Source organism: Coptis chinensis, chromosome 7 (genome assembly GCF_015680905.1).
Source record: "Coptis chinensis isolate HL-2020 chromosome 7, ASM1568090v1, whole genome shotgun sequence".
NCBI lineage: Eukaryota > Viridiplantae > Streptophyta > Magnoliopsida > Ranunculales > Ranunculaceae > Coptis > Coptis chinensis.
In genome coordinates this window covers 7625020-7635881 of record NC_141462.1, presented here as the reverse complement: position 1 = coordinate 7635881, position 10862 = coordinate 7625020, and the positions used below count along the sequence as shown (strand labels likewise).

The window sequence follows — 10862 nt, the reverse complement described above, 5'->3', positions numbered from 1 at the left end:
ATGCTAGAACTTTGACATTTTTATACCCTATTTCAGCCAAAACAAAAGGAACACCATAGTGGGCAAATTTCCATCTCAGATTTTATACATCAACGTCATTAGGATTTAGGAGTTGTTTAATTATCAGCGATTACGTGCACTCTTTTTTTGAAAGGATTAAAACTTACGCACTTGAACCATAATTGAGAAATTTTCCATTTCCGTACACAAAAATCAAGTCTTGGGATTCAGAACTTTGTTCAGGTAATCTGGTGATTAGAGATTCTTCTTTCATTTTCTAAAGTGAGGCTCCCACAGTCCCTCCCACTTGATTCTTTTTCATCCCCCAGTTTAAGACTAGTGATTTAGCACTGTGTCAAAAATCAAAATACACCTAAACGTCCCTAGATATAGTATATAGTCCCTTTTTCTTTCTTCATAGCAGGGCCCTATTCTATCAATTTGCAGTACTTTGATATGATATTGTCCTCTCACCTATAGTCTATAGATGTGGGAAATTTTATATTTTTGGCCTTGACTATATAAAAAGTAGGCATGTGCATGAAATGGTTTATGGATGAAAAAGTCAGAGACGTCATTGCCTGCCTAAATACCTGCCAAGAATGTGTCATCTAAGCACAATATTTCTGTTAAACTCAGTCAACTAATTAAGTAATGAACTGTACAATTTTCCCGGGAAATCAATCGTAACACTCGGATAAGTTCAATGCAGTTCTTAATTTCTTATCATAGCCTGGAATCTATCATTCCTTCAACAGGATTTGCATTTTTTTTGTAGTGCCACCGTGCAAGTTATCGTTAGTTTCTACATCTCCCGTATTGGGAAGTTAATTCCGCCAAAAAAGTTAGATATATAATTTGGTAACTTTGAGAATATTAAATTTTAAAGAATTTTTCTCATTTTCTGAAGACTGGTGATACTTGTTCGGTTTTATTATATTTTTTTCAACTTCCACTGAAATTTGAGACATGATTGTTTTGATGTTAATGCAGAATAATGGGAAAAGAAGAGATAAATCCAATTGATGTTGTATATTTTCTAAGTCATATGGGTCGAGTTGAGCATCCTCATCTTATCCGAGTTAATCACCTGACTCATAACGATATCCATTTACGAGGTATTAAAACTACATTAAATTAGATCCTCGTCTTGATTGATCGTCTATTTAACTTACTAATTGATCTAGATTTTAAGCATTTCATTTGTTACTTTCTTTGAAGATGTGAAGAAATGGATATCAGACTTTCGTGGAAAAGATGTGCCAGATTCATTTGCCTGGTCTTGTAAAAGGTTTATATATTTTTTTTTGTGATTTCAGTAGCGTCGTGCTCATGTTCTTAATCATAACAAGCATCATGGATTTTTATTTTGCTAATTAGACACTGATTTTATTTGAGTTAGAAGGTACAGGACGGGTTATGTGTGGCAAGACTTAATGGATGACGACCTTTCTCTCCCAACTCAGACCATGAATATGTCCTCAAGGGGCTCGCAAATCGGTAATAGCCTAGACATACTTGAAGTTGATCAATTTCAGTCTGCATTATATAAGTTCATGTAGCATATATTCTTTTCCTTTTGTCAAAAATTCTCAATGTGAATTTTTATTGATTAACAGATTCTATTGCATGTGGTGAAAATAAAGTTTCAGTTCAAAGAGTAGGGCCACAAGAATCTCCTGAAGAAACCATCCCAGATACCATGATTGAATCATACACCAAGTTATTCGAACCTGAAAAGAACTCCTCAAGATTACTTCCCTTGGAGTCACCAGTTAAGCCAAATGTGGATTCCATACCAAAGCAGAACAACAAGCAATACCCCTTGCAACACAAACTACAAAAACCTCTTTATGGAAGAATTCTAAACAACAAACTGTTTAACCTTGAAGAACCACTAACCATGCCATCTCCAGCAGGACCAAGTGAGTCAGAGATATCAAGGATGACCAATGAATGGAATTTTCCAATTAAAGAGGGAAAGCATTACTGGATGACAACGGTATCAGAGATAGATGAAGTGATTGATGACGCAGAAAATAGCTCTTCTTGTTCTTCTAAAGCGTCTTCAGGTCTATTTAAGAATGAGATTATTGAGAGGGATGAATTGTTCATAACGCCGCCATCACAGTACATGTCTCCCAAGAAAAAGAGTTATTCTAGTGGAACTTCAAATGTGCTCCTAAGCTTACTCACATGCGGTGTAATTGAGACAAATGATTCAGCTATGAAGGTGATCAAGAAGAATTCAACAAGTCCTTCCACTGGAGCAGATGACACAAGTAACAATAATATGTTGCGTGAGTCTGGGAAAATCTCAAATGTTGCTCGCAAACAACAGCATAGCACCAGGTAGGTCACAATAAGGACTCACAATGATCGAACAAAGCTTAACTAAGTCTAGTATTTGAATGGAATTTGATTCTAGCATGTGTTTTATTCCAGGGGTTGTTGCATTGGAATGATGACTCCTGAGGAATCAAGTGAATTCACTATCCACAAAACATGGTCTAATACTAAGCCTGCTATGGTACCGAATTGCTCGTAAGTTAATTATCGAGATAAGACTTACGTACACTTCAATTTTTCCCACAGAATGAGTGTCTCAATAATTTGCATTTTGCATTTTGCATTAGAGGTGTCTTATACGAGACGCAGTAAATTCTAGGCCTAGTACGTTTTTGATCATTTTCTCGTGTTGTAACTTGACTTACAAGTTATTGTATATCTTGTCACTTGACACAAACTCTGGAAATGAGTAACAGTCGATATATGTTCCATGCTTGGCAACTTCAGGGTGTAAATTAATCTTTATGATATATACTTAAATGCAAGTAGATTTTTCATCAAACTTCTGATAGATTGTTGATGAACAATTGCAGGCAATGTGGAAAAGGTTTCAAGCCAGATAAACTACACAAACACATGAAGACTTGTAAAGGTTTGAAAAATCAAGGCAAGGTTGATAGAGTGGCATCTTCTATTGTTGAAAGGATGTCAGCAGAGAATGGTGGTTGTTGATCAAATTGCTCTCCATATTGGTTTATAATAATCCAGATGCATGTTATATCTTTTAACAAACATCAGAATTTTGGTAGAACTTTTTTAGTGTCGCTTCCTTTATATCCCTTTATGTCCGAACAAAAAAAAAATTTCTGAAGAAAGTTATTCTTATCTTCTGAAAATATGCTTTAGTGAAAGCAGATGTAGTGATGTTTGATGGTATATGCCTTCAAGTCCTCAACAATGTGAAATACTACACTTTCAACAATCTTAGCAAGAAATAATTCTTCCCTCTTTATTAAGAATTAATTTGCGCACAAATGATACCTACATGCCTAGAGTACTTTATTTATTGTTCACCCAACAAACAGAAGCCCGTCTAGCTCAGTTGGTAGAGCGCAAGGCTCTTAACCTTGTGGTCGTGGGTTCGAGCCCCACGGTGGGCGTTCTAATTTTTAGACATTGAAGGGACATCCAAAAAGAGAAGCAAAAGAAGTACCCAAAACGCGCCAGGTAGGGGTCGAACCTACGACCTTCTGCTTAGGAAACAGACGCTCTATCCACTGAGCTACAGGCGCATGTTTGGTGTTGGTTGCAGCAAATATTTGTAAACATAATACAGTGTGACAATTGCAATGCTTGATTGGTGTTGGTTGCAAATAATTGTAAACATAATACATTGTGACAATTGCAATTTCTGAGAGACTTTTACCTCTCGCTTAACTTCAAACTGAACTACCGCTCAATTCTATAATATTTTATGTTAAAATTTTTGCTACTAAATGCGGAAGGGTGTCAACAACACCATATTAACCACAAAGGTGTAACCTTTATACCAAGATAAATGTTCCAACAATAACCAAACACACAACCCAATTAATAATATCAACAAGCAAAGAGAACCACACCAATAATAACACAAGGATTTAAGATCGATAGTTTCACTAATCATTGTGGAGCTCTAAAGTTTAAACACCAAAGTCAGAAAACTTCAGTGTAAAAGTTGAAGCTTCTTGTTTCATACAAAGAGCAGAAAACCAAGAAAACAATAGAGGAAAACATGTATTTCAAGTTTTCAACTGTTTTACGTGCCAAAGGTCTAGAAACCAGAGAAATTTCGCATTTAGGTATTGTACTTGAAGTCTACAATGTTTTTTGATAGATTTGAGTGTGGATCTCAAGTTTAGTAATGTTTGGGTGACACTGATGGTACTTAGTTAGATGACAGCTAGATTTTTCACGATCACCATGCACAATCAACTATAAACATTGGGCCTGATTCTGTAAATCCTTTGTTTGGTCTTCCACCACATGAAGCATCGTTATCTACATCCAATCAAGTACAACCAATAGGAGCGGCACTGAGAACACAAGTGATGGTGGTGATAGTGCCGGAAAGGAAAATATCAATTTTCACATGTGTTCTCAGGTCACCCCTTTGGGGCACTCCGATAACAATTGAAGCTGATCATGGCAAAATTCATTCTATACTGGCTGAGTTCCAAAAAATTTCTTAAATTTTCTTACTTACAGGCAAACCTCTTTGCATGTCTGATAACCTGGTTATGAACCTCAGTCATTCAACAATTTTTGTCAATGCATACAACACTATCTAACTTGATTTTGCAGATCGAGGTTATAAGCATACTAAGTAAAAATGTCAGTATAATTTAAAAGCATTCTTTGTCAGAATGACTTCTAAGTTCTAACTATTGCATGCAATAGGGGTGATAATTTGGCCCTCAGGCCTCAACCCTACCGGCCGCCCTCAAAAATCTTGGCGTCAAAACCTCAAAAAGTTGGTTCCTCACAGATTTGATTTGGCGGGCCCGCCCTCATGCTCATGGGGAGGCTAGGGTCTAGGGTCTCAAGATAAGGCCCCGACCCAAGATTTGGCCCTTCCAAGCCCCTCACTGGCCCTCGATTTTTTTTTTTCGATAAGATATATTTTATTTTTTTTACATTATATATATGTAGGTACCACAATTATCCCTATTTCAACTAAATATTTTCACTACAAATGATGTTTAATAATAGTAGTTTACCACATCATATGGGTATTTTGTAATTTGAGTAAAAGAGTTCAAATATAAAAAGAAAAGTGAATTATGATTATTTTGTGTAAAACCAAAATAGAGGTGATAATTTATGTATTATACTATATATTTGTGTAAAACCCTAAAAAAGAAAACCATATTTTCGTTATTTTACATTATATTTATGTATTATACTATAATTATCTAAATTGTATAAAAAAAATTAATTAAATTAGTTTTCAATAGGGGATAAATTATAACATAATATAATATACGACTTTTGTAATTGATTTAATGATATGTATATAAGTCATACATAAAACAAATCCAACCTAACAACATAGTTAAGTATTAAAATGTAGATATTTTAAGAATATCATCTCTTCCACCATCTCTATCTATTTTTTTTTAAAGATATAAGAATTAGTTTTGTATACTTATATACATATCATTAAATCAATTAAAAAAAAAAAAAAACAAAAAAAAAAAAAATACAAAAAAAAGTAAACTAGTGAAGTATAAATTAGGGCCCGGACCCACCCCTCATTTGGCCCTCAAAAATGAGGCCGAGGCATGGGTTAAGGGCTTGAGTTTTCATGCTTGACCCTACTCGACCCGGCCCTCAATATCAAATAGGGGCGGGCTGACCCGGCCCTCAATCATTAGGGCTTTTATGGTTTGAGGGCCGGGCTAGCCCGGCCCGGCCCTTTTATCACCCCTACATGCAACTGACAACTAAATATTCATTTTTCCACTGTTTGCAAATTTTGCTACTCATCATAATTAAATGGTAACTGTGTGTGTTTCACTTCTGCCAGGTTAGTGCTCAGAATAAGTTTGGGTGATGACTGGTAGAGTAACTTCCTAGCACAGTTCGCAAAACCAACTTTTATTACCTCCTAATTAGTCTAGGTCAGAATAATCAGTGAAACACATATATATCCCAGGGCATTATTCTGATGGTATCAATTTGCAATCCATCATACATAAATTAATGTTGTTACTGGTGGTTTTACTAATCAGCAATATACAATTTCAAAATTGATTTAGTAGGAATATCTACTCTACCCTGCCCAAGATAATAAACTGTAACCTTTAGTTATGCAATAAAACTTTATTTGATCAGAAATATATTAGCAGGAATATGAAAATAACAAACTATCAGATTGACTAATATACAACAACATTTCCAAAAAATTAGAACATGATATAATTGCAGTACTCACATTCTGGATATAAACATCGTACTCACCTTTACCGAAAAAAAGAAAAGAAAAACTATAACAGACATGAAATTAAACTTCCATAGCAACACAAACATTAAAAAAACAATGAAAGAGACAATAGACAATACTAATTTTAGAAAGATAAAAAAAAAAATCTAACAACATTAATTTAACATTTTACGCATGTATTTGCATAGATTTGACATAAAAAAGTTAAGGAATTTCAGTGCATAAGAGTGTCCACTTGTGTATATAATAAACTTTGATAAACTGCACATATAGTGAAATATGGAAACATAAGGTAGTAAGATATCAAACCCATACATAACTTCTCAAAAATCATAATCCAAAACACAACCAAGTCTAATCCATAAAAAAAATTAATCCAAATTCAACATAAGAACACGGGTAAAGACAACAGACTTGAAGAAGGGAAATATAATAGTAACTGGTCCATTGAGAACAAAAAGGACAGAAACCAATCAACGCAACCTTCTTGCTTCCCTTTCAGACTCGAGCAGGGTAAGGATATCCCCCTCTCTGACTGGTCCCTTGACATTCCTCATGATGAGACGGTTCTGATCATCCATAAACTTCACTCTCACCTGAGTCACCTGACCCCTTGATCCTGTTCGACCCATCACCTTCACAACTGATGCCAACTTCACTCCAGAATCCATGATTAAATGCTGCAATAAAGAAAAAGATAAGAAGGCTGCTCCAACTCAATCAACAAAATCACCAGGAAGCAATCAAATACTATATACAATACATAAAGCAGGATACGTACTAATAATCTGAGAAAAAATTCAGGATACGTACTAATAATCTGAGAAAAAATTAACTGACAGTGTTCGAGTTTAACAACTGAAACCAAATTCTCAAATTGGCATGTGAAACACAAAAAAGGAAACAATACATATAAAATATAAATTAGACAAACAAGCACATGCAATTGAGCCATAGCATTAAGTGACACGTAAAGCACCTTTGTTCCAAAATTTCTACACAAACATACTACAGAAACCAAACAAGTTAACACAAACATATCACTGTCTCAATGTGTTCAACAGGTATATACAACTACTACTCAGCTATAGCTATATAAACAAGGGCATACTCAAAATGGGGATAATATAGCATCAGCAAAAGCAAAAGAAGCTACATCAAATTTTCAAACGCAACATCTAAATCCAAGTATGGGATTTAGTTTATCAATCTCAATACCAACAATCAACACATATTCCAGTTAATAATTATAGCAACCTCAATTAACAATTAATCTTTGTATTAGACCAAAACATAACCAAACATTCCCAACCAATTAAATTAACCAAAAACACGAGTAATAACGTAAACATGTCATAAATCTAGCTCAAACAAACACAAAATAGCTACATCAATCAATAACATAGAAGAGAATAGAAAAGATAGTGGTGTTCAAACCTTTTGTTAAATTGATTTGCACGAAAGAAACTTTTCTCTGGTGAAGAATAAGAGGACCTCTCAAAACCCTATTTCGTTTCTATTTATATAGAATGAAAACCTAGGTTTCATTATCCAATTACTAAAATACCCTCAACAAATTATCGTACGTGTGTCGGTGTGTGTTTGGGCTTTTGGGTCAAGCCCAGGCCCAATTACAAACTTTAGAGTTTAGAGTTTAGAGAAACACCTCCACATCGTTATTCCGGAGTGGAGAGAAACATGGCAGCGACGGCCACATATCCACCACCACCACCATATTACAGACTATACAAAGATTACATTGAAAACCCCAAGTCAGCACCAGAACCTCCACCTCCAATTCAAGGGACCTACCTTCTCTATGGTGCTAATTACACTGTTAGTCTCTTCTCCTCCATGCCCACTGTTTATATCCATGTGCTCCAAACCTGTTTGTTTGATTTTTTATTATTTTTTTTTTTCAGACTGATGAAGTGCTCCCGAGCTTAGAAGATCAAGGCGTTCGTCAATTGTATCCAAAAGGGTCAAATATTGGTATGCTGGAAGTAATTAAATCTTGCATTTGCACTTTAGAAACCTCTATCTTGCCAATGGATGTAGAAATTGTAATTATTATGTTCATAATTGCTTGATTTTTAGTAGATTGCTTGTGATTGTCCCCAAGAACTGAGATGTTGTATTAAGAACTTTCTTTCGTATGAGTCTATCATTCAGTTTAGATAGCAAGGGAAAGAGGAAATGCTTTTGCTTACGTTTTTTTTTTTGTGGGTTTGGAAGTGGGAAATTTACTATATAAGAACATCTGTTTTATGTATGTCTGCGTTTTCATTTTTATATGAAAGGGAATAATGGATACGCCAATAAAGTTTGGCACACATGGTGGTAACATTCTTAGAGAGGCACCGGGAAATGGTTTTTTAGTGGAAGTTTGACACACAGAGCTTTAGGTATAGATGTTTTAGAAATTTTTACTGGAGATATACTGAAGTGCTGAAGTCTATCTATGGAAGATGATGTAAAGGGTTTCTTTGGTTGCACGTAGCTTATATTTGCATGTGGACACTGTTGTTGTTTGCGAACCACCACATAACACAGTCAGTTATTGTGATACGAGCAGGTTGTTTCTTTTATGTATCCTTAGTGTGACTTAGAAAATCCTTCAGAATCCCGTGGTAGTGCTCTACTTTTTTTCTGGTTTTATTGTTCACTAAAGCAACAATTTAAATATCAATTATGAAGAATTATGTTTGTTTAAAACATATGGTGTAATCGATATTAATGTCAAATTGTTGAGAAGAATGTATGATGACTTTGTGGCCGTCGTCATCTTCAGTTAACACTGACCTCAGTTCTGCTATTGGTGTCTGTAAAATGTTTGCGAAACAGATTTTAAGAAGGAGCTGAGATCACTGAACAGAGAGCTGCAGCTACATATTTTAGAACTGGCAGATGTTCTTGTTGAGAGGCCTTCCCAGTATGCAAGGAGGGTGGAGGACATCTCTCTTATATTTAAAAACTTACACCACCTTCTCAATGCTTTGCGTCCCCATCAGGTAAATTGTTATTTACATATTTCATATATACTGTTATTCATTTCTTCTCGCCATCTTGATCATTTTGTGTCTTGCTCAGGCCAGAGCAACACTGATCCACATACTTGAACTCCAAATACAACGTCGTAAACAAGCCGTGGAGGATATTAAAAGGTCTCTCTCTCTCTCTAGAGGCATATTAATACTTGCGCTGTTTTTGTATTTGTAATTTATTTTACAATGTGATCCTTAGCACTTGTACTCTGTAATGCAATAATGGATTGTGCTGACATTTTTTTGGTTATTTGTTTAGGAGAAGAGAGGATGCACAGAAATTGCTTAAGGAGTCTCTCGGAACCTTAGATGGACAGTAGCCATGAATTACAACTTCCACCTTCAATGGACGCCAGCCATAAGTTACAACTTGATTAAGACACTCGGAACAACTCCAAACCATATGCAGCTTTTGTTGATAGCACCACGTTTGACATGATTCAAGCTTATCATCTTGCTCAAGATCTGTGTGTTGAACTAATAGAACATCTTTGACTGATACAACTGGAAGATTGATATTTATGATGAGCAGTTTGGTCGTTTAGTTTAGCACTACTTTGCAGTTTGCAATATCAGTGTCATTAAAATGATAGAACTTCTGTAATACAAATCTTCTTCAATTACAAAATGGCACTATGGGATTCAATGTCACGAAGGGTGTTTCTCAGAGATGTGTCTGATTAATAACTTAGCAACAAATATATATTTCATTATTGTGTTCACATCTAATTGGAGTACTTCCCCATAACTTGTCACGGTAATTTATCCAAGTGGAATGTCAGGACATCTTTAACCTTGAAACTCAATTAGCCTCAGTGTGTATCCTGAAATTGGGAATTCAGTTATCCATCCCTCCCCTTCCTTGAAATAAAAATAAGAAGAAAAGAAAATTCTTTAGGAGGTTTCTATAGCAAATTGTGTTAGGAATATACAACTTAATTGTACTTACTCTTTACCAATTACCAACCTGTACAAACTTTTTGTCTTGTACGTGTCTTGTATTTCTTAGTTAAATCCAAGCCTAGTGTAGATACACTATATCCTTAAGACAGATTTTCCCCCTCACGGTGCTTAAAGGTTGATGGGAAACCGTCTCCCAAGATAGAACGGATTTCCTTCTATAGAAAGTTAGCACTTCAATTCTATAGAATCAGCGAACACAATATAGTATTTGACTAAAAACAATTCTATAGAATCAGCGAACACAACATAATATTTGACTAAAAATAGGGGGAGAAGAGAAAGATCAAAACTCTGTGTGATCTGGTGTGTCTTTCTCTCCAAATTCATCCACTATTTATAGGTGAGTGGTGCCTCTTCGAAACAACACAGTGACTCTTGGGAAAAAGTAATCAATTCTTTGAAAAGTCAAATGTTTCGAAAAGACACATTATTTGGTATATAAAGCAACATTTTCAAACCGATTGCCTATTTCGAAAGATCACACTTTTTCGACATAATGTACTGTTTCGAACCAGTGCACATTTCAAAAGGTCGCACCTTTTTGGTATAATGCACTGTTTCGAACCAGTGCACCCTTTTGA

General features: G+C 35.2%; 3 protein-coding genes and 2 non-coding genes across 5 annotated transcripts; 3 read left to right on the top strand and 2 right to left on the bottom strand.

Moving 5' to 3' along the window:
• Positions 1 to 213: 213 nt before the first annotated feature.
• On the top strand, positions 214 to 3305 carry LOC147485691 (protein SOSEKI 1-like). The gene is made up of 7 exons (XM_086571817.1): positions 214 to 243; positions 994 to 1118; positions 1222 to 1291; positions 1403 to 1500; positions 1620 to 2352; positions 2446 to 2544; positions 2883 to 3305. The coding sequence occupies exons 2-7, from the start codon at positions 998 to 1000 to the stop codon at positions 3019 to 3021; spliced, it is 1260 nt and encodes a 419-aa protein (XP_086427943.1). The 5' UTR covers positions 214 to 243; positions 994 to 997; the 3' UTR covers positions 3022 to 3305.
• Positions 3306 to 3376: 71 nt separating this feature from the next.
• TRNAK-CUU (transfer RNA lysine (anticodon CUU)) lies at positions 3377 to 3449 on the top strand. Its single transcript has one exon. It is a non-coding gene; the product is annotated as a tRNA-Lys (tRNA).
• A 59-nt stretch (positions 3450 to 3508) lies between these two features.
• On the bottom strand, positions 3509 to 3581 carry TRNAR-CCU (transfer RNA arginine (anticodon CCU)). Its single transcript has one exon. It is a non-coding gene; the product is annotated as a tRNA-Arg (tRNA).
• Positions 3582 to 6570: 2989 nt separating this feature from the next.
• LOC147485688 (small ribosomal subunit protein eS28) lies at positions 6571 to 7837 on the bottom strand. Its single transcript, XM_086572387.1, has 2 exons — positions 7712 to 7837; positions 6571 to 6954 (listed from the first exon to the last, which is right to left on the bottom strand). The coding sequence occupies exon 2, from the start codon at positions 6943 to 6945 to the stop codon at positions 6748 to 6750; it is 198 nt and encodes a 65-aa protein (XP_086428513.1). The 5' UTR covers positions 6946 to 6954; positions 7712 to 7837; the 3' UTR covers positions 6571 to 6747.
• Positions 7838 to 7920: 83 nt separating this feature from the next.
• LOC147485687 (mediator of RNA polymerase II transcription subunit 7a-like) lies at positions 7921 to 9969 on the top strand. The gene is made up of 5 exons (XM_086572386.1): positions 7921 to 8110; positions 8197 to 8266; positions 9119 to 9285; positions 9365 to 9438; positions 9578 to 9969. The coding sequence occupies exons 1-5, from the start codon at positions 7973 to 7975 to the stop codon at positions 9636 to 9638; spliced, it is 510 nt and encodes a 169-aa protein (XP_086428512.1). The 5' UTR covers positions 7921 to 7972; the 3' UTR covers positions 9639 to 9969.
• The last annotated feature ends 893 nt before the right edge of the window (positions 9970 to 10862 follow it).